Below are 24727 nucleotides of genomic sequence, written 5' to 3' on the forward strand. Positions count from 1 at the left end.
TAGTTATGCTAGAGACATGAGGGGTGCCATAGTCTAGGGTCTACACCAGCAGTTAATGGGTATCTGTAGGAGGAATGTATATATATGATCAGTGCAATTAAGCTTGGAATGTGCCAAGTGTAGGGAAGATGATCAGGTGGCAGCACTGATAAGGGGAGAGAGCTGTGGATTAGAAACGAAGGGGGTCGAGGTCAGGTCACACTAAGGGAGAAGGAGCAGTTTATTGCCCGTATCACTTAACTTCCTGCCTAGCAATAAAGATGCAATGTTTAGCGAGAAGGAGGAGACTCCACCCCAAATTGGGGTGGGTATATATATATATATATATATACACACACACACACACACACACACCACCACTGGTAGCACCATGTCATTGTCTGTTCAGCTGTTCGATCCTTTGGGATGAATAAACTTGGTTTAAGCTGTCAGTGTCCATCGATTTCTTACTCTGATATTTAGAACCTAACAGAGGCTATATACAAGGGGTACTGGTACAGAGTAAATGTGCAGGGAGTCCAGGGTGGCTGGAGGGTGGCTGGAGTCTGATAATTTTTTGGGCCTTCCTCTGACACCGCCTGGTACAGAGGTCCTGGATGGTAGGAAGCTTGGCCCCAGTCATGTACTCCGCCGTACACACTACCCTCTGTAGTGCCTTGTGGTCTGAGGCCGAGCAGTTGCCATACCAGGCGGTTGCTCTCGATGGTGCAGCTGTAGAACTTTGAGGATCTGATGACTCATGCCAAATCTTTTCAGTCTCCTGAGGGGGAATAGGCATTGTTGTGCCCTCTTCAAAACTGTCTCGGTGTGTTTGGACCTTGTCAGTTTGTTGGTGATGTGGACACCAAGTGACTGCTCCACTCCAACCTGCTCCACTACAGCCCTGTCGATGAGAATGGGGGCGTGCTCGGCCCTCCTTTTCCTGTAGTCCACGATCATCTCCTTTGTCTTGATCACGTTGAGGGAGAGGTTGTTATCATGGCACCACACTGCCAGGTCTCTGACCTCCCTATAGGCTGTCTCATCGTTGTCAGTGATCATGCCTACCACTGTTGTGTCATCAGCAAACTTAATGATGGTGTTGAGTCGTGCTTGGCCATGCAGTCATGGGTGAACAGAGAGTAAAGGAGGGGACTGAGCACGTGCCCCTGAGGGGCCCCGGTGTTGAGGATCAGCGTGGCAGATGTGATTGAATCGTGTATAGTACTAGAAGCGAGCTAAGGATAAGTATGAGATGAGCATAGACCCTGATTTTAAGTCATATACAATTAAAGCTATACAATGATGAGCATTAGACTTTCCCCCCAGATATTTGTTAAGTCAGGCTGCATAAAGCCCCCATATCAGCATCAACAACATCGACGTTTGGATTGAAGATAGCAATATAGAAGGGTGAAACAAGGTGGTTAAGGTTGTGGAAACACAAGTAGGCTATTTAAAGTCAATCTCTACTACAAATACAGGTTTTATGTTCCCTACAGGTATCCAGAGTCATATTTGAACCCACAGATCTAAAGAGAAGCCAGTATAATCAGAAGTGAAGTTTGCTCAGTGTGAGCTGGTCCCCGGGCGCTCTGGCTTCGCTGTCAAAGTAGAGCAGAGTGAATTGTTTGTGCACACACTGCATGACCCAGAAACTAGGCCTGGAGAAAGAGGCCAACTGACTGTAGCCCTGTACAGCACAGATGGGGCCTCAGCAGCCAACTCCCGGGACATTTTCCAAAGGTGAAGCTAATTAGTGATCCGCTAGAGGGCGTACAGGGGAAACGGGGGTGAGCGCTCTCTCTCTCCCCATTCGTACCAGGGGAGACCCTGAGGGGGGCTTGAAGAGGAGTCAGGGATTGACTGGGCTCCAGTGAAATGACAATTCATAGGCTCTGCTGCCAGCCCTGCAACTTCTCTTTTAAATACTAACAGTAGTGTTGAGCACTAACTACAAATAAGCCTTTTCAGAAGCTGCAGAAAAATCATCTTTACTTCTCTATAGAACGCAAACAACTTTTGTGATTTATGGACTGAGGAAGTCTGAATAATGTTTTTAATTTTTTTTTATTTAAAATCTTCCATGCAGTCTATCTTCTTCCATCTGCAGTTCACTCGGTCATCTCTCTTTATAGCCCATCCAAATACTAATACAGTCCTAGGCCCACTGCCCAAATTTCATCGACAAAAATGACACAGGGCAACACTGATTCTCCCTTTCTACTGTAAGCAAAAGTCTCTGCAAGCACAGTCAGAGAAGCCTGCTAAATCTCTCCAAAGGGTAAGAGTGTGTATGTCTCCAACTGACTACCCTAAGGACTTTCAAGAGCACATTTTCTATCAGCAGGGGGAAGGCACAGTCAGATCCTTGTTACACGCTTGCTTAAAGTACTAATTGGAACTTCTTTGAAGAGGGAAAGAGGAGCTCATTGTCCCATATGGGGATCTTCACCTCTCTTACTAAGCCAGTGAGTGAATGGGGGGGAGGGACTTTGTCATCTATCTATAATGTCATGCTAGCTCAGCTTTGAGATTGATAGGTCATCTCAGCCAATGGGGCATTGACATGCATGGGTCAACTTAGTCACAAGAGCATTGAGATGAGTAGGTGATCTCAGTTGATCGGAGTTACTAAAAACATAACCCCACTAAACAGATGAGTCAATATTGCTACTACATGGGACACATATTTGGTCACATATTTTCCTAACACATAAAGGGCTCGTACACAAAGCCTGTGGCAAAAAGTAGATACTACTATATACAACTATGCATGGTTAAATCCATTTGAATTCAATCACTTTCTGACAGCTTCCCTTTTGATTTACACAAAACTTCCCACGCATGTTTGCCCATGGAAGAATTGGACAGAAAGTGACTTTTTGGACATGAAAGCCATAACATTCGGGATAGAAAAAGGAGCTCAAAGTTGACCCATTTTCCACACCCCACCATACCATGATATCCAGGTCTTCATCACTGAAAAAGATAAACAGTTGAGTTCGATATAATTTAAAATCTTATAAAACAGGGGTTTCAAACTGTTTGATAATTTGTGGGTGTCATTTCAATCATAGAACGGACCCATCCCTTCTGACCACTGCAATTTAGCGGTTACACCATTGACAGTTTAACTTCAGCTTACTACCACAAAGATGCCTGTCCACCCACCTTCAAACTTAAAGTGCTCATGTATATTCTATTATCGCAATAGATTTCCTATGGAATATTGCCAGTATAATTTAAAACATATTCCCATTCAAGCCAACATTCTCTGACCTCTGACCTCCAACCATTTTGTGGTACCATTTGAAAGTTGTGATTTAGTACATACTCATAAGCCAAAACATGTCACCAACCCTGTACTCAAGAGAATGTTGTGTCTCAAACGATGGCAGGCACAACACAACACCTCAGATGATGTAAAAATACGCGATGCGAATATGAAGGAAGAAAAACAAAACAAGAGTTTACGCATTTTTAGGTAATGGACGTTTAAGGTAAAAAATACTGATTTAAAAAAAATTATCAAATAGTTTGACAAACCTGTTTGTAAGCTTTGAAATGATATCAAATCTCAACTGTTCATCTTCTCCAGTGGTGAAGACACAGATGGCGGGGTCTGCAAAATAGGTCAAATTTGAGCACCTTGATTTTGGCATTCAGGTCCAAATTTTATTTGTATTTATTTATTTTACTTTCTGAATTCTACAACGGGCAAAAATGGATGGAAGGTTTCGTTCAAATCACAAGCAGTGCTGTCAAAATGTGATTGAATTCAAATGGATTTACCCTCGTACCGATACCAGCTACTCTACTTTGGTCACCCCAGGATGCTCTGGCATAGTTCTTTGCCATAGGCTGTTTTGTACAGGGCCTCAAAATGTATTAGGTCAACAGTGCTACTTGAATTGAGATGCATTTAGCCATCGCAGCTAACAGGGCCTTGGCATGCGTGGGTCAGCTTTGTCACTACAGGATTGACAGGTCAACTCGGTTTCTGCAAAGTTCAGGTATGAGTCAATACTGTTACTGCATGGGTTATTAGCACATTAAGATTCACAGGTCAACTCTGTCTACATGGTTCATCTACAACCTTGGGATGCATGAGTAAACTCCAACATTAGAATATACAGTATTAGAGTACGCACAAACCTTTGATGCCACTAACCCTGTGCCTGACAGTACCGCCAAAGACCTGATCTAGGCCTACAGGAAGTGTTTGGGCACGGCAGGCTTGATGAGTTCATTTCCTGGCTATACATGGGAACTTTCAGACTGACTGAAGTTTGCGACATATAACAATTCTCTCCCTAATTCACCCTGAAATCATATAAAAATGTAAGTGTTCAAACCTTGCCCGACTCCACCATGGCCCCCAGGCTGGCCTCTGATAGGCTGTCCGATGTGAGCCAGAAACTGATGCATTCTCCGAATACAACATTTAACTCACACCGTAGGGTGTGTAGCTGAGGCAGTAAGCTACAGTATTTGCGCTGGGCATCAAACACAGAGTCAAATACAAAAATATGCTCGATTTGGAGCATAAGGACAGTGTTTAATATTTCAGCAGAAGGCACAACGGCAAAGAACAAAAAAAACTAAGTGCCTAGAATAATCATGACTGAAAAATAAGCTTTGAGGGTTTCTGTACTTTTTCGACTTCAGCAGCTGCGGATTTTAAAGCTTGGTCCAACCCATGGGCATGAGGACGTATGACGAGCCTCATGGGTCTTTTATGCAACCCCTAAAACATACATCCTTCTATATGGTGTGTACAGTAGGCAAGGCAAGTGCCCTCCAGTCACGATCGTTGAAATGAGCGGACCAAGGAGCAGTGTGCATAGAGGTCCACATGTTTATTAAAATGAAACTCACCCAACAAAAACAATAAACAGCAGAGACAACGATAGACAGCTGCCTCTGATTGGGAACCATACCCGGCCAACAAAGAAATAGAAAAACTAGAATGCCCACCCATATCACACCCTGACCTAACCAAATAGAGAAAGAAAAAGGCTCTAAAAGGTCAAGGCGCGACAGTACCCCCCCCCCCCCCCCCAGAGGTGCGGACACCGGCCGCAAAACCTGACTCGATTGGGGAGGGTCCGGGTGGGCATCTAGTCTCGGTGGCGGCTCCGGTTCGGGACGTAGACCCCGCTCCGCTCGCTAGTCCCTCCGCTTCCGTGGAACTGGACCGCGGCCCGGCGCCTCCTGAGACGGTCTCAGGAGGCGCCGGGCCGCGGACCGTCTCAGGAGGCGCCGGGCCGCGGACCGTTGCTGGAGGCTCTGGACCGTGGACCGTCGCCGGAAGCTTGGTGTGTGGGGCCGGCACTGGTGGTACCGGGCTGGTGACACGCACCTCAGGATGAGCGCAAGGAGCAGGCACAGGACGTACTGGACTGGGGAGGCGCACTGGAGGCCTGATGCGTGGGGCTGGTACAGGTGGCACCGGGCTGGTGACACGCACCTCAGGGCGAGTGCGGGGAGGTAGCACAGGACGTACTGGGCTGTGGAGGCGTACGTCAGGGCGAGTGCGTGGAGCAGGCACAGGACGTACCGGACTGGGGACACGTATTTCAGGGCGAGTACGAGGAGGAGACACAGGACATACCGGACTGGGGAGGCGCACTGGAGGACTGATGTGTGGGACCGGCACAGATTGCACCGGACTGGTGACACGCTCCTCCAAACGCCTACGTTGGCGAGGAGTATGCGGCAACTCCATTCTCCGGTATCCCTCCTCGCACTGTTCTATTGAATCCCAGGCGGGCTCTGGCACTCTCCCTGGGTCGACCGACCACCTCTCTACCTCCTCCCAGGTTGTCTCTGGTTCACACCTCGGCACTGTCGACCACCACCTCGGGCTGTCCTTTGGGCTGTCTTTGTGGCCGCGAACCCCGGCGTCGTCACTGTTGCAGTAAAAGAAGCCTCTACGGACTTCCTCTGACACCGAGTCCCTCATCTGTGCCCACATTTATATCAATGACTCTGAAATTGTCTCACTTCAGCCATTTCAAACCACGCAGCAGAATGGGGCTCGGCAAACTTCATGGTCATCCGAAGTTACAAAGCAGAGTACACAGCAGGGTGCACCATGACTCAATGCTGCGTCCCAAATGGCACCCTGCTCCTATTATAGTGTACTACCTTTGACCAGGGCGCAGATCAAAACCAGTGCACTGTAAAGGGAATAGGGTGCCATTTTGGCCGCATCCTTGATTCAAAAGGAGATGGGAATCATATTTCTAACTAAGAGAGGAGTTTCTAAAAACGTAATTGGCATGGCCAAGACATTCCTACTGTAAGTCGTTTTTCCTCCCTAGTATTTTCTTAGGGCGTTTTCACACACTTTTGAGCTCTAGTTCGAATCAGAGTTCGACTATATGTTACATTGTATTTATTTATGTTCTTTCATTTGGTCCGAGTGGTTTCACATTGACAAAATGTCAAACATACAAACACTCCTGAACAAAACCATGTGTCCATGCAATCCATTTCTGATTATCATGACGCATCACTTTTGTCCCCAATCTTCATATTACCTTTCAACAACATGCATGAGGAAACAGCACGTTAGCCCCTCTAACTGCTGTGTGAATAGGCTATATTCAGTAGTCTATATCCCAGCATAGCCTCCCCATCTCCCCTAATCTGCATCGGATGCGCTCATAAATGCCCTGCTACTCACAGAATGTTTCAGCGATATCAAGATATGATACTGTATTTGTTTCATCAAATGTTCGCAGTCAAGCAACCAATAATATTGCGCGACTCTGGTTCTTTTCCTGTGTTTGGTCCGGACTGGATTGTTCACCTGCAGCAACCCGCACCATGATACGAAATATACCGGACCGAGACCACCCTTTTACAGCCCCCCCCCCCCCCCCCCGAGTGCAAACAAACCAAACTAAGGGGTTAAATTGTAGTGTTCGGAAAAACTGCACCAAACCAATTTGGCGTGAAAGCCCCTTTTAAAAAGGTAATTCACGCCGTTGACTGAGTGAATTGATTATTTTGACAGACAGTAAAACTACAGGAGTTGATGTTACAGTACACAGCGGGGAGACATCAGCAGGTACGTGCTCTCAGTGCCTTGCGTCAATTGCATTTTCATCAGGTCTAAAATTAGGCTGTGTTACCTCATCCCTGTAGCTCTGTGTGTGACTCTGCCTCAGTATATAAATTCAGTGTGAGTCTGTGTAATTTTTTTTTTTTTAAAGGACGTCTTCCAATTGACATCTAATCCACTTCAGTAAATTGGCAGTTACACAAGCTCAGTGGGAGGAATAGGAGGCTATCTAATCAGTGACTGACAAAATATAGGCTGCTCTGTGAATATGAAGACAATTTGTGGGTATTTTGAAACCATAACGACTCTGGCACAATATATTTTCCACCCTAACCGCTTTTATTGACTAGAATATGGCCAAAGATACTACTGAGGTTGTAATGTACTACATAAGGCTGCTGAATGACTAGAACACAGAAGAAATAGCTATAAAACATTCATATTCTTGTGTATCACTGACAACCACAGCTTTGAGGTTAAGTATGATATCACGTAGGTGCTGTTAAAAGTGTTTTCTCCCTATACTGTGGGTACTTCCACAAAGCCCAGAGTAAACGAAGTGAAAGAGGCTAGTGTTGAGGTGCAACAAAGAGCCTGTCAGGTTCCTTGGGAAGTGTAGCCAGCATCTTCCCCTGGGCTGGGAGGCCTCGCTGACGGCCAGGGCTCTGGGCCGGCGGAACTGAGGGATTCGATTTAGGCTTCTGAATGGACGCACAGGGAGGAGGGTCGGGGTAGGATGCATTAGAGAGGCTGAGCAGAGAGTTGCCAGACTGAAGGGAATGGACAGGCTCGGCCAAAAGGGGTAAACACTGTTTTTAAATCAAGGGTTAAGCAACTGCAAGCAAGCTAGCGAAATTGCCATAAATGTTTCATGCTTTTCGACCTGTCCTCAAATTAATCTAATTGGTTCAGAGTTTGTTTTGATATTTCAACATGCGTGTCGCAATCACATTTGGTGTGGGGGGACAAAATCAATTTGCGCACGATGGCGGACGTCCGGTTTGGGCATGGTGTTAAGCAATGTTCTGTAACAGTTCCCTGGAACCCTCAGCCACAAAGCCGCGTACAGTGTCCCAAGTAATATGCAACAGATGACATAAGCAGTCATAACAACTTATGTCAGTATGTGCAAGATAAGCTTTCACTGTCATACAGCAGATCATGCAGCGGGACATTATGTCACGACTGTTCGCATCACTTGTCATGAAGCAACACCAGTTATGACATCACAGACAACTTTATGAGAATGACGTCCTCTACATGTTTTCACAGCAGTATTAAGTTAGGCTTCATCACATAGAGTCACCGTCAAGTAGAACAGCACATTTGTAACAGCACTGGTCTTTAATCAAGGGTGTGTGTGTGAAGATATGAGGGAGGCACGGTGTCTGCCCATAGGCTGTCTCACAATTTTGACATAATGGAAAAATATAAAACGCAACAATTTCAAAGATTTTACTTAGTTACAGTTCATAAGGAAATCAGTCAATTAAAAATTAATTAATTAGGCAATAACCTATGTATTTCACATGACTGGGCAGGGGGGCAGCCATGGGGTAGTCCCACCCACTTGCGAGCCAGGCCCAGCCAATCAGAATGAGTTTTTCCCCCACAAAGGGCTTTATTACAGACAGAAATACACTGGCAAATTCTCTAAAACAACTTTGGAGGCAGCTTATGGTAGAGAAATTAACATTCAATTCTCTGGCAACAGCTCTTGTAAAGATTCCTGCAGATTCCCGCAAAACTTGAGACAACTGTGGCGTTGTGTTGTGTGACAAAACTGCACATTTTAAAGTGCCATTTTATTGTCCCCAGCACACGGTACACCTGTGTAATGACCATGCTGCTTAATATGACACACCTGTCAGGTGGATGGATAATCTTGGCAAATGAGAAATAATAACAGGGTTGTAAACAAATTTGTGCACAACATTTTAGAGAAATAAGCTTTTTGTGCATATGGAAATTTCAGCACATGAAACCAACACTTTACATGTTGCGTTCATATTTTTGTTCAGTATATTTTCTGTGAAGGAAAACTATAGATGCACGTCCCCGATCACTCTATTGAAGCAACAAAACAAAAATCACCTGACTTTTAATATAAAACACAACCTGTCAATATGCCGCCTCATATTCCGATATAAGACTACGACGGTATGAATATCATGATACCGCCCAACCATAATGGACATACACAAATTAATACATACCATATCATACTAAATGGAGTGTCCCGGATCTATGTTTACTATGTTGTCTAACCCTGAATCCAGGTTGTTGAAACTCAGCATAGAAAGGACTCAATCACAGAACAGCCTACACAGATTTCTATTCATCACAGGACTTTCTTGCAGGTTAGAGAGTAGGACCAAGGTACATTTTGTCTCTCTGTGCGTAGGCCCTATGTGGTATTAGTAATAGTAAGAGTTAAATGTCTAGATATGGGGGCATCCTTATTAAAAGTGTGGAAAAGCTGCATATTCTGCGTAAGACAAAAAAAAATATCCAAATACAATCTCCAGTGCATTACAAGGATGTTTGGGGAGCTTCAGCAGAATAAAACCTGACCTTGGGCGAGATTAGAAATTCCTCTGACGTGCAGTTCACATATCTACACACAATCTCTGCAAAGCAAGAGATTATTGCGGCGTCAAAATCATTTCTGCAGATAAAGGCATACCTTATCTGCAAATATAGCTAAGTGTACCACAGTGAAGTTGGTCGTTGAGAAAATGTTAAATGGTATAACAAGATTTAGAGCAAGGACATGTTGAATAGACCTGAGTCTGCAGTCTGGTCATATGGGCTACATAGGAGGTTAAGACTTCTTTCCTCACCAGTCCTATATAATAATTAAAAAAATCCCAGGAGATGCAGGGGTGACCCAGGACAACACACGAATGATGCACACTTAACATTACACATGATGATCATACGGTTCAGCTTGAACAAATGTTGCATTTAAAATTAGTGGTGGTAGGTGTTGATTACAACAAAACACGTTACATTTTTACTGGAGAAGTGAAACCAGAGAGACCGTTTGGGATCGAAAAGTGATAGCATCAGTACATGGCAACACTTAAAGATCATAAAATAGGCAACCTGTCCACAATAATTCTCGTCACACCTGACACAGCGAAGGGTTTCATTATAAGTATACTCCCATAGGTTATGAACCCACCAAACATACCTCTCATTGGATTCTGGATCCACAAGATACCTCCAATAAGGTGAGGTGACTGGCCGAGCATCGCGGAACTGCACACTATGGCGATCTATTCGTCTTGCCTTCTTCACAGATGGTCCACAACGTCGCCTTACGAAACTAAAGGCTATTATCACTGGTCTGAACAAAGCCGTTCGCTTGCCTACATGGCATAATTGCTAAACTAGACCTTACTGTAAATACTCTGCAGAAATAACGCGCTCTCTAGTTAATGCAAATAAAAGGGTTTAAAATGTCAAAAAGTGATGTTTCCTACGCAGATGGAGCACTCACCACGGGCTTCAGCATGTTAGTGAACAGGTGCAGACCTCAAGCACCGCACGGTAACAGCGCGCGTCACAAATTTAGACTAATTATTCAAACGGTTGCTCTAAATGTACCCACACCGGCATAGACTGTAAATCATTATTGAAGACAAAGACCTATTCTCTAGTATTTTCATCACAGCTCTTTCGAAGCAACGCTACACAGGGTTTCAAATACCGACTGACGCCTGCGTATTAATACTGATCTGTATATCATGTGAATGGCCTGCTTTCCCTCTTTGCAAACACCATTGTGGTATACATATCAACTGCACTGTAGGAATAGATGACCGATGACCAGGCCAAAAATTATATAGAGCGCGGCAACTGCAATATCGTCCAATCACAGGCTTTCACATTTGAGCGCAGGTAACCAAGGATAGTCTATTATAGTGACAAGATATTCGAGTGACCGCTCCAACAATAGAAATGCATGTCCTCAAAGATGGAAGGTAGGAGGGAGGGACCATTCTAGCTAATAAAGAGGGCAAGATGTGAACAACATGCCATAGAGATAGATAGAGGGCTAATCTTGGGTATCAGAGCTATTATAACGTCTGTGACTGCATGGGCAGCGCTACTGATCTCCAGCGCTGCTCATCTCCATTTTAAAGAAGTACATTTTCTTCTTCATTGGCTGATTACTCCCAACTCATAAGAATCCCCACCCAGTTGACTACTTTAAAATGGTGAGTAGTCCTCTATCTAGCTCTTTGATCACAGGAACCGCTCCAATATAAAGTCGTTTTGGGGTAAATTGCCAAAATGTGTGTCCACTTATATCAGTGCATTTGTAACAACCTAACCACTTCTATTTAATCAAATATACCCCATGTAGCAAATTAGTAATTGCAATTGTTGTTGACTAAATTTGACACTCATTGACCTCCATGCAGAAATGACTCACTTCATGGGCTTATTTTTGTGGACAGATATTGGGCAGAGTAAAAATTCTCCGGTTTTCAGCAAAAAAAAAGGAAGCTAGGTTGAATTAGCTGTATCCCTTAAAACCGGATGCATCTGGTTGTTGGCAACTCCATTAAGCCTACCGTTCACGAAACAAATGTGCAAGAAACCCATCACCGAGGGAGTTCTATTAACCTTAGCCAAGGTGCACCGGTCAATGGCCCGTGACATGAACGCAGTGAGGGAGGAGTGCCCTTCTCAAATGAAACGGTAATCTGTGGCTCGGTCATGTTGTCAACAAGGCAGCATGGTGCATCGTCCAGAAACAGACATCTCTTTTCCATCAAATCTGTTTTGAAGGCATATCATTTTTTTTTAAATCAAAATAAATCATTTTTGCATGTGAAAAGTAAACACAGAATCGTACTTAGCCTAGGATAATTCACGTTTGTTTTGAGCTGACCCTGGCTTTGAATGGGGCACCTGGCTCACGCCCAGGAGTCAGCCCAGTTCCAAAACGAATGAAATCACTGAGGGTTCTATTAATCTCGCACAGGCGTCCATGTAGGTGTGTTTTGCCCCGGCTGAAAGTTGATCGCATTCGAGCGAAGTCGGCTTAAAACAAAAGTGACGTATTTAAGCACATGTATTTATTAGTAGGATTTTGATAAAAATGCTTTATAAAAATGCTTTACCTGCCTTCGCAATGAAAACTAGTTAGAAAATGTGAACTTTTATTTGATGGAAAAGAGATGTATGTTTCTGGAAGATGCACCGTGCTGCCTTGCTGACAAAATGACAGAGCGGTGCAGATTACTGTTCCATTTGAGAAGGGCGCTCGTCCCTTCCAGCTTTCGCCCAATGAGGTGATGGGCCTTTGCCCGGTTCAACCCGGGCCTGCTTCAAATAACTTCCTCACTTTTCACCCAGTACAAAATCCTCCCAACGAGGTAACCCGGGCTAGATAATTGAATCCCCTCACTGCCTATATCAGGTTGATTCATCCATAGACAGTGATATCATGCCTCGTCTCACTGCTGAAACAAAATAAACAACCAATTTTAATAAACAACATTGAGTTATCTTACCTTCGACAGCCATTCTGCTACTCTATACATTCGGGAATCATTCATACAGTAGTAGAATGTAGAACTCAATATGCTTTGATTGTACATTGTCGTTTTGGTTATCACTTGCTGCTGGAAAACTGGGGTGCACAGCAACTGCCCCTCAAAGAATTGTGGGGAGTGTAGGCAATTTCCCGATTTTAGGAAGTGTTTAATTTGGAACACCAATTAGCAAGTTATATTTAAGATTTCCTTAATTTCCTTTTCTGAAACTGTAAGTGCCAGGGGATTGGAGAAAAAAAAACGGATAAACCTAACAAAAATGACTTGAACTGAAAGTGTCTTTCTTATTCTTTCTTCCAGTATCACAACATTTTATGTCTGTATGTGTGTGTTCCCATAGGCTCACAAACATGATGCTCACAGCGCTACTGCATAGTGCGTAGGCTTGCAAACTATCACAGATTAAAGGGAAACCCAGCCGAGAGCTGCCCAGTGATGTGAGCCTACCAGAGAATGCGCTGTCTTCACTAACATGTTCAACCACTCTCTGACCCAGTCTGTAATACCTACATGTTTCAAGCAAACCACCATAGTCCCTGTGCCTAAGAATGCCAAGGTAACCTGTCTAAATGACTACTTCCCTGTCCCACACACATCTGTAGCCATGAAATGCTTTGGAAGGCTGGTCATGGCTCACATCAATACCATCATCCCAGAAACCCTGGACCCACATCAATTCGCATACTGCCCCAACAGATCTACAGATGACACAATCTCTATTGCACTCCACACTGCCTTTTCCCACCTGGACAAAATAAACCCCTACTGTACATGAGAAGGCTGTTCATTGACTCCAGCTCAGCATTCAAGCTCATCACTGAGGTAAGGACCCTGGGACTGAACACTTCCCTCTGCAACTGAATCCTGGACTTCTTGACGGCCCGCCCCCAGATGGTGAGGGCAGGCAACAACACATCCACCACACTGACCCTCAACACAGGGGCCTCTCAGAGGTGCTTGCTCAGTCCCCTCCAGTACTCCCTGTTCACCCACTACTGTGTGGCTGCACACGACTCCAACACCATCATTAATTTTGCCAACGACACAACAGTGGTAGCCCTGATCGCCGACGATGAAGAGACAGCCTAAGGGGAGGAGATCAATGACCTGGCAGTGTGGTGCCAGGACAACAACCTCTCCTTCAACGTGGACAAGACAAATAAGCTTATCGTGTACCACAGGAAACGGAGGGTCGAACACGCCCACATTCACATCGACTGGGCTGTAGAGGAGCAGGTTGAGAGGTTCAAGTTCCTCTGTGTCCACATCACTAAGGACCTATCATGGTCCAAACACACCAACACAGTCGTGAAGAGGGCACGACAACGCCTCTTCCACCCTCAGGAGGCTGAACATTTGGGATGGACCCTCAGATCCTCAAAAACTTCTACAACTGCACCATTGAGAGCATCTTGACAGGCTGCATCACTGCTTGGAATGGCAACTGCTCTGCATCTGACCGCAAGGTGCTACAGGGGGTAGTGCATACGGCCCAGTACATCGCTGGGAACGAACTCCCTGCCACCCAGGACCTCTATACCAGGCGGTGTCAGAGGAAGGCCCTAAAAGTTGGCAAAGACACCAGCCACCCTAGTCATAGACTGTTCTCTCTGCTACCGCATGGCAAGAGGTACCGGAGCGCCAAGTCTGGGACCAAAAGGCACCTGAACAGCTTCTACCCACAAGCCATAAGACTGCTGAACAATTAATAAAATGGCTGCCTGGACTATTTACAATGACCCCTTTATGATTTATTTATCTTAATTGTTTTACACGGACTCCCTTGCACTGTCTCTATGCACACTCACTACACACATTCACAGATACTACACGGACATTCCAACACACACACACACACACACACACACACACACACACACACACACACACACACACACACACACACATGCATGCATGCATGCATATAGTTGCCACACACACACACAGAGACACTTTCACACTTCACATACGCTGCTGCTACTCTGTATATCCTGATTGCTTAGTTACTTTTACCCCTACCCACATGTACATACAATATTACCTCAATTACCACAACTACCTCGTACCTCTGCACATTGACTCGTACTGGAGAGCTTTTTATGTCTCTATTTTTGGGTTAGTCAGGGTGTGATTTGGGTGGGCATTCTATGTTCTTTTTCTATGTGTTTCTATTTCTGTGTGTTTGGCCGGGTGTGGTTCTCAATCAGAGGCAGCTGTCTATCATTGTCTCTGATTAAGAACCATACTTAGGTAGCTCTTGCCCACATGGGTTTTGTGTCTTTCTGCACCAGACAGAACTGTTTCGGTTTTTGTTCGTTCTCTTCGTTGTTTTTTGTTAATCAGTGTTCAGTTCAACTAAGAAAGATGAACATGTACCACGCTGCACCTTGGTCCTCCACTCCTTCCAACAGCTGTTACACCTCCCCCCTTTTTGCCCTCAGAAATCCTCAATTCATCAGGGAATGGACTCTACAAGGTGTGGAAAGCATTCCAAAGGGATGATGGTCCATGTTGACTCCAATACTTCCCACAGTTGTGTCAAGTTGGCTGGATATCCTTTGGTTGGTGGACCATTCTTGATACACGCGGGAAATTGTTGAGCGTGAAAAACCCAGCAGCGTTGCAGTTCTTGACACAAATCAGTGCGCCTGGCACCTACTACCATACCCCGTTCAAAGGCACCTAAATGCTTTGTCTTGTCCATTCACCCTCTGAATGGCACACATACATAATCCATGTCTCAATAGTCTCAGGCCTTAAAAATCCTTCTTCAACCGGTCTCCTCTCCTTCATCTACACTGATTGAAGTGTATTTAAGTGATATCAAAAAGGGATCATAGCTTTCACCTGGTCAGTCTACGTCATGGATAGAGCAGGTGTTCATAATGTTTAGTATACTCAGTGAATAGCTTCGTTATTGTTTTTATTTACAGTCGAGAGGAGTGAAGAGCTTCAAGTTCCTCGCTATCCACTGCACCGCCCTCGACCGGAGGGCCCTACAGATGGTGGTGCTGACAGCCCAGAGCATTACTGGAGGTGAGATCCCAGCCATCCAGGACGTCATGTCAGGTGGTGTCAGAGAAAGGCCTGAAAAATTGCCAAAGGCTCCAGTCACCCGAGACACGGACTGTTCTCCATGATCCTCTCTGGCAAGCGGTACTGGTGCATCAAGGCTAAGACCATTAGACTTCTAAAGAGCTTTTATTCCTTGGCCATAATATGTTAAATGGCTAACAACTACTGCCACCCACACATCTACGCTGCTGCTAAAAGTATTATTGCTTAAATGTCTTACTACCACTACGCTGCTGTTCATTGATTATTGATTGCCAATACCCATTTAGTATCTATCTATTTATCCTGCTACTGGTCACTATTACGCCTATTTACATGTATTTATGACCATATTATCATAAGTATTTATGTATTCCTGCTACCAGTCACTTTTCAGCCCTGTTTACATGTCCACCTATCACTCCTACACTGACACTCTTACACACACACACACACACACACACACACACACACACCACCGTGCACAGACTTACCCACCACTTATACTGCTGCCATACGGTTTACTATTATTATTATTATTTACCCTGCTACCAGTCACTTTCTCCTAATCCCTGTACATACAGGGATTTAAAAAAAAAGGGGTCTCCCAAGTGGCACAGTATTTGAATACTCTACATCTCTGTGCTATAGGCGTCACTACAGACAACCTGGTTCGAATCCAGACTGTATCACAGCCGGCTGTGATTGGGAGTCCCATAGAGTGATGCACAATTGGCCTAGCGTCGTCCGAGTTTTGCCGGTGTAGGCCGTCATTGTAAATAATAATTTGTTCTTAACTTCTTATGGCTGGAGGCAGTATTGAGTAGCATGAATGAATAAGGTGCCCAGAGTAAACTGCCTGCTACTCAGTCCCAGTTGCTAATATATGGATAGAAAACACTCTGAAGAGCCTCCTGGGTGGCGCAGTGGTTAAGGGCGCTGTACTGCAGCGCCAGCTGTGCCATCAGAGTCCCTGGGTTCGCGCCCAGGCTCTGTCGTAACCGGCCGCGACCGGGAGGTCCGTGGGGCGACGCACAATTGGCCTAGCGTCGCCCGGGTTAGGGAGGGCTTGGTCGGTAGGGGTGTCCTTGTCTCATCGCGCACCAGCGACTCCTGTGGCGGGCTGGGCGCAGTGTGCGCTAACCAAGGTGGCCAGGTGCACGGTGTTTCCTCCGGCGCATTGGTGCGGCTGGCTTCCGGGTTGGATGCGTGCTGTGTTAAGAAGCAGTGCGGCTTGGTTGGGTTGTGTATCGGAGGACGCATGACTTTCAACCTTCGTCTCTCCCGAGCCCGTACGGGAGTTGTAGCGATGAGACAAGATAGTAGCTACTACAACAATTGGATACCACGAAATTGGGGAGAAAAAGGGGTAAAATTCAAAAAAAAAAGAAAAAGAAAACACTCCGAAGTTTCTAAAACTGTTTGAATGATGTCTGTGAGTATAACAGAACTCATATGGCAGGCAAAAACCTGAGAGAATATCCAACCAGGAAGTGGGAAATCTGAGGTTGGTCGATTTTCAACTCATTCCCTATTGAAGATACATTGGTCATGTTGCACTTCCAAAGGCTTCCACTAGATGTCAACCATCTTTAGAAACTTGTTTGAGGCTTCTACTGTAAATAAGGGCTCTTTGAGTCAGTGGTCTGGCAGAGTGCCACAAACTCGTGACGCTCGTTCACGTGAGAGAGCTCCCGTTCCATTGCTTTTCTACAGACAAAGGAATTCTCCGGTTGGAACATTATTGAAGATTTATGTTAAAAACATCCTAAAGATTGATTCTATACATCGTTTGACATGTTTCTACGGACTGTAATGGAACTTACAGCTATTTGGACATAAATTACGGACATTATCGAACAAAACAAACATTTATTGTGGAACTGGGATTCCTGTGAGTGCATTCTGATGAAGATCATCAAAGGTAAGTGAATATTTATAATGTTATTTCTGACTTCTGTAGACTGCACAATATGGCGGATATCTTTTTGGCTTGTTGGGTCTCTGAGCGCCGTACTCAGATTATTGCATGGTTTGCTTTTTCCGTAAAGCTTTTTTGAAATCTGACACAGCGGTTGCATTAAGGAGAAGTTTATCTAAAGTTCCATGTATAACCCTTGTATTTTCATCAACATTTATAATGAGTATTTCTGTAAATTGATGTGGCTCTCTGCAAAATCACAGGATGTTTTTGGAACTACTGAACATAACGCGCCAATGTATACTGAGATTTTTTGATATAAATATGAACTTTATCGAACAAAACATACATGTATTGTGTAACATGAAGTCCTATGAGTGTCATCTGATGAAGATCATCAAAGGTTAGTCATTCATTCTATCTCTATTTCTGATTTTTGTGACTCCTCTTTTGCTGGAAAAAGGGCTGTGTTTTTCTGTGACTTGGCTCTGACCTAACATAATCGTTTGTGGTGCTTTCGCCGTAAAGCCTATTTGAAATCGGAAACTGTGGTGGGATTAACAACAAGATTACCTTTAAAATGGTATAAGATACTTGTATGTTTGAGGAATTCTAATTGAGATTTCTGTTGTTTGAATTTGGCACCCTGCACTTTCACTGGCTGTTGTCATATCGATCCCGTTAACGAGATCTCAGCCCTAAGAAGTTTTTAACTGACCGTGCCTAGTTAAATAATAATAATACAAATCTAGTTAGAGGATTCTGGATTTCCTGCTTATTCCCCCTTGATTTTGATTATCTTCCAACCAGGAGTTCTAGAAAACCTGAGAAGTTTGGGAAAGTTACAGGAAAAAGTTACCATTTAGCAACCTTTTACCATTTTTCCATTACTAAACGGTAAAAACTTCGGGAGTTGTTGGAAATGGAGCATTGTTGTTGTGTTTCCACCATTTGTCCTTTGTTAGCGATTACAGATAGAGTGCCTTCGGAAAGTATTCAGACCCCTTGACTTTTTCCACATTTTGTGACATTTACAGCCTTATTGTAAAATGTATTAAATTGTTATTTGTCCAACACTGCAAGACTAATACGTTTTGTCCCTCAGAGTACTACTCCTATTCATTGTATTATCTTACCAGCCCTCTCTTATCACATCGCTGTGAAGCAAGTGGTGCTGTTATCTTTATATCCATCCAGTAGGTCTGCAATCTGATTGAAAGTTAACTCAACAGTAATGCTATTGTTTTTCAACACCGATTTTAAATTCAAACAGTCAGATGCTATAAAACGGTCTTGATTCAGTTTCACCGCTATGGATTCTTACATTGTTCTTACAGTACAAAACATTATTTACTAATATTCCCATAATGAATTACTATTATTAACTGTATTCTTGCTATGTAACTACCGTGTCAAAAAATAAAGTGCCATGTATTTCAAATGTGTGTAGAATTTACATGTAACAAAAAAGAAAAAGCTGTAAAAACAGTTATTTTTGTCCTCCGAAGATGGGCGGTAGTGGATGGGCCAATAAAAAATGCAATTATAATAAATACTATTCCCGCTTAATGATAAGAGCAATATTCAAATAATAAAAACAACTCTATACTCACAGATAAAGTGTGCATATAAAACCCGTTTAGAGGTAGGAGTCAGTGAAGGAGCCAGCAGCGGGTGTTAACGAAGGCTGTCAGTGCATCAGTGTCTGATGTGAGAAGCACCGCGCTGTTCTGGAGTCTCTCCCAATGCTGTAGTCAAAGCCAAGGTGCTCCTATAATTATACCCACTGCAGCTGACATCTTTTAATGTCTATTCCTACCAGCATCGGCTTTGGCTTCCAGTCAAAGATGTGCCTGAGGAACAAGGAAGCCATAGGCTACTGTAGCTGTGGGCGGTGTTATGCTCCTTGTCACTGACATTTATATTTAACTGGGTGGGTTACATTTAGTGGTATTACCAGTCTGGCATGGTGAGGTAGGAGAAAAATCAGTTCCTCATAGATGGGTTTAATCATCAGAACATGCCTCAGAGCACAAAGGACATTTGTTTGTGTGTGCGCATGTGCGTGTGTGCGGGTGTGTGTGTGTGCAACCTGTGTCTATGCAACCTGTGTCTATCACATTTCAACTTTAAACTTCAGAGCGAAAAAAAAGGCAGATAAATAAAGACAAGTCAACCAAAGACTGTGGATGGCGTCAGACTGGCAGGAAAAAAGAGAATTCATTGTTTGCCACAATATACATAATGTATTGAATACACTGGAACAAGGAACCCTGAGAAAAACTATGTTCCTGTTTTACGAATTAGCGAAGTCAGGTGTATTCCGCATTCATAAAGGGCAAATCTCTACATTTAAATATTTTGTATTCCTTAATTAAATATACATTTTTTAACACAATACAACCACACGATGATACTGTGTAATGCAATTCAAATCATAAAGGATGACATGAAAAAGTTACAATTATTTCTATTGTGGTCCTCTTGAAAATATATGAAAGCAAAATATACACACTTGGGCTCCCGAGTAGCACAGCGGTCTAAGCCACTGCATCTCAGTGTAAGAGGCATCACTACAGTCCCTGGTTCAAATCCAGGCTGTATCACATGTGGCTGTGATTGGGAGTCCCATTGTCATTGTGAATAAGAATGTCTTCTTAACTGACTTGCCTAGTTAAATAAAGTTAAATGGTCAAATAAATGTCACCAAAAGGGAGAAACATTCAGTACATAGTGTAACAAATGTTACAGGTAGGCCATGCATTTTCAGTCAGCAGAACATTATTTCCTGTTAAAGACATGATCATGATTCCTTATCAACTCAATAGATATTAGATCATTTAATTAATTGTTCTTTCTCCCAAGAACACCAAAAGTTTAGCAAATTGCTTGATGTCTCGATTAGGTATGTTGTCCAACACAATACGGCCATGTCACGGCCATCGAAATAACTAGACCAAAGCGCAGCGTGGTGAGCGTACATATTCCTTTTATTTAGGATGCCGCCGACAAAAACAATAAACAATGCAAAACAACCGTGACGCTTAAGGGCTATGTGCCACAAACAAAGTTAACTTCCCACACTGAAAGGAGGGAAAGGGCTACCTAAGTATGGTTCCCAATCAGAGACAACGACAGACAGCTGTCTCTGATTGAGAACCATACCCGGCCAAAACATAGAAATACAAAATCGTAGAAAAACAAAACACAGAATGCCCACCCCACATCACACCCTGACCTAACCAAATAGAGAAATAAACTGTTCTCTAAGGTCAGGGCGCGACAGACCAGTTCACATAGATTATGTCCTGTATTATTTGAGAGGAAAGCATGCAATGTTAGGTGAACTTTACTTGTCTAACACTGTTGTTAGGTTTGGGCTATGGTTATTAAGAGTTCACTAATCAACAAAGTCCCAGTAACTCCATAACAATGGCATTCAAATTAGTAGATTGACAAAGAGAAAGTATGGTTATTCAAATAAAAGTGGACAATACATATCAGAGACTAAACTGAGACCAAGTTTAGCCAATAAATAAATAGTTGATTAATACAGTATCAAGGTTATTTTAAATGTAGGATGTCAAACATGGTCACAAGGGCTGCGTTCACACAGGCATCAAAATTCAGATATTTTTTCCACTAAGTGGTCTTTTGACCAATCACATCAGATCTTTTTCAGATCTGATTAGAGGTAAAAAAACATAAAAATAAAAAAAAGATCAGATTTAGGCTGCCCGTCTAAACGCAGCCAATGTGCCCACATCTGAGTTCAGTTGGGTTCAAGTCCCCAATTCAAGCTTAATGGACAGATTTCCAGTTGATACAGACATACCTGAAAATGCTCCGGTCATCATGCTGTGTCTGGCACACAAAACATGGAACTGTAGCCTTTGTGTATCTCCTGAACCCGTTGTTATGTAATCTCATCAGAGTTGGTTAGTGATGTTAATCATGAAACTCAATCCCTGTTTAAATTACACATTGTTCCTCAAGTCAAAGCTATTTATGTAATCCAATGGCAATCAATCAGGTTGAAGCATTACCTCTGGTGACCATAACAAACAAATGCACTGCAGCGGAAAGCCACAAAATAACATACAATATTGAGTTAGTTAGTGATGTTAAGTCTTCTTTACACCATAGCAGCAAATTGTCTAAATTCCTATCCAGCAGTGCATAGTCTTTCAATGTTGAAAAGGACTTACAGTGCATTCAGAAAGTATTCAGACCCCTTGACTTTTTCCACATTTTGTTACGTTACAGCCTTATCCTAAAATGGATTAAATCGTTTTTTCCCTCATCAATCTACAAACAATACCCCATAATGGCAAAGTAAAAACAGGTTTTTAGATTTTTTTGCAAATGTATAAAACAAAAAAAAAATGAAATATCACATTTACATAAGTATTCAGACCCTTTACTCAGTACTTTGTTGAAGCACCTTTGGTATCGATTACAGCCTCGAGTCTTCTTGGGTATGACGCTACAAGCTTGGCACACCTGTATTTGGGGAGTTTCTCTCATTCTTCTCTGCAGATCCTCTCGAGCGGGCTGCTATGTGCTTTTAGCTGAGGAGTGGCTTCCGTCTGGCCACTACCATAAAGGCCTGATTGGTGGAGTGCTGCAGAGATGGTCCTTCTGGAAGATTCTCCCATCTCCACAGACCAACTCCCTGACCAAGTCCCTTCTCCCCCGATTGCTCAGTTTGGCAGGGCGGCCAGCTCTAGGAAGAGTCTTAGTGGTTACAAACTTCTTCCATTTTTTGGGTACCCTTCCCGAGAATTGTGTCTTGACACAATCCTGTCTCGGGGCTCTACGGGCAATTCCTTCGACCTCAAGGCTTGGTTTTTGCTCTGACATGCACTATCATCTGTGGAACCTTAAATAGACAGGTGTGTGCCTTTTCAAATGATGTCCAATCGATTCAATTTACCACAGGTAAATTTGCAAAAATTTCTTAAAACCTTTTTTTGCTTTGTGATTATGGGATATTGTGTATAGATTGATAAGGAAAACATTATTTAATCAATTTTAGAATAAGGTAATAGCTGTAATGTAACAAAATGTGGAAAAAGGGAATGGGTCTGAATACTTTCCGAATACACTTGGTTCCACAAGAGAGGAAGTCACACCAACAGGGTGATGATAACACCATCATCCTGCCCTTGCCTCAGCATCTCCCCCTCGAACGCCACCTTCCCATGCCTCTTGACTCTCAGAAGAATCCCCACCACCTTGTCAGAGACGCGTACGTATCTATCAAACAGTTCTCTGAAAGTGACGTGGGTCTTCCCGTCCGGATCTGGGTCGTTCATAGTCTTGATCACATAGCACATGTAGACTATCTCACCGTGGATGTGTTGCTTGGCTCGCCTGGCACGTTCGGCTGTTTGTTTTGGTGTCCTCCTTGGGGCGTCCATAACCCTCCACGCCTTTTGTGGAGGCGTAGGGACATGGAGTATTCATAGTCAAAGTCCTCACTGAAGAGGTTGAGCTTCTGGTTGACGGTGTTCGTCGAGGACCAGTTCTGCCAGCGGCTCTTCAGATCGCCCACGGCACTGTACTTCTTTGAGAGAGCGTTGATCTTGTTGGCGTCATCCAACTCCTTTTTGCTCCTGTGAAGAACAATCACCCAAATATTTAACAAAAAAGTGAGACAATCATCAATCATTGCAACGTTCATTTCCATTGTAAAGCTCTGAACAAGTGTAGCATTAAACTGTTTTATTTGAGCAACAAATTAGCTATATCAAGTTATTTAGGTGTATTTACAGTGTCCCTTACATACTTAGGGGAACGTTTAATGAGGGACCGTCATGCACCATCGCTTGTACATGAATGTTAATACAGTCACCATACTGATGCAAAGAACATTGAACTCACACTGAGCTGGAGGGTCTTTGACCCTCACCCATGACTCAACTTTCCCTTTAGGTGAGATGCCGTCACTATTCCTCTGCATGGCCTCTCCGGATGACCCAGTGCTGTCTGTCTGTCCAGGTTTAGAGATGTCTGTCCAGGTTTAGAGATGTCTGTCCAGGTTTAGAACTGTCTGTCTGTCCAGGTTCAGTGCTGTCCCTCTGTCCAGGTTTAGAGTTGTCTGTCTGTCCAGGTTTATCTTGGCCGCCCTCCGCCTCAAGGGTCCTTTACTCCGCCTCAGAGTACCCACTTTCCTCTGTGTCCACGTGTGCCCATCTCCAAATTCTCGTTACATTCCGCTCCTTCTCCTGCTTCCAGCTGCGGGTCAGTTTCGATACTTTGGAGCACTTTCTTTGGAGTGCGAGCGACCCCCTCTTACTCAGTGTTCTGTCTATCTCCTCCCCTGGCGGTGGAGCCTCCAGACAAATGAGCTCGTCAGAAATGTAGTTCCCACACTCCTCTCCTGAACGCCGCTGGTCACAGTCTTCCCCACCTACTTGGTCTTGATCCGGGACTCCCGTATAGAGGCACTAGAGGGGTCTTAATTTTACCCTCCAATTGGGAAGGAGGAGAATTGCCTTGAGACTCCTGCTTGGTAGCTGAAGTGTTGTTCTGAGCAGCAGGTATGTATGTGGTGGCCAGCAGTGGGATCCTGACAGGGACAAACCTTCTTCTGCCAGGTTCCTAATTTAGTGGTGCTTGGTGTCTTTGGTGGTTCGCCCCAAAGCTCTCTTAGGGGGTCAGGAGCCCAGCTGATAGGCTCCTTGGCCAGCTTGTCTTTCATCTCGGACACCCAATTCTGCCTGCTCCTGGTAAGGTTGGACACCATACGGATGGGCCTCCATACAGTCGTGGCCAAAAGTTTTGAGAATGACACAAATATACATTTTCACAAAGTTTGCTGCTTCAGTGACTTAAGATATTTTTTTCAGATGTTACTATGGAATACTGAAGTATAATTACAAGCATTTCATAAGTGTCAAAGGCTTTTATTGACAATTACATGAAGTTGATGCAAAGAGTCAATATTTGCAGTGTTGACCCTTCTTTTTCAAGACCTTTGCAATCCGCCCTGGCATGCTGCCAATTAACTTCTGGGCCACATCCTGACTGATGGCAGCCCATTCTTGCATAATCAATGCATGGAGTTTGTCAGAATTTGCGGGTTTCTGTTTGTCCACCCGCCTCTTGAGGATTGACCAC

The 24727-nt window shown here is 43.9% G+C and overlaps 1 protein-coding gene and 1 pseudogene across 2 annotated transcripts in view; both read right to left on the bottom strand.

Moving 5' to 3' along the window:
• Positions 1 to 19415, bottom strand: part of LOC139373386 (sterile alpha motif domain containing 12) — a 121879-nt gene extending 102464 nt beyond the window's left edge. The window contains exon 1 of one of the 2 annotated variants that reach the window (XM_071113833.1): positions 19216 to 19415. Coding sequence is in view for 1 of the 2 variants with exons in the window: in XM_071113832.1 (XP_070969933.1) it covers positions 10251 to 10311 (61 nt within the window). In the remaining variant the exon portion in view is untranslated. Of the gene's footprint in view, positions 1 to 10250; positions 10777 to 19215 lie in introns of those variants that run through there. The other variant, XM_071113832.1, reaches the window with a different exon arrangement.
• A 3316-nt stretch (positions 19416 to 22731) lies between these two features.
• On the bottom strand, positions 22732 to 24353 carry LOC139372308 (actin-binding Rho-activating protein-like; annotated as a pseudogene).
• Positions 24354 to 24727: the final 374 nt, after the last annotated feature.

This window comes from Oncorhynchus clarkii, chromosome 18 (assembly GCF_045791955.1).
Source record: "Oncorhynchus clarkii lewisi isolate Uvic-CL-2024 chromosome 18, UVic_Ocla_1.0, whole genome shotgun sequence".
NCBI lineage: Eukaryota > Metazoa > Chordata > Actinopteri > Salmoniformes > Salmonidae > Oncorhynchus > Oncorhynchus clarkii.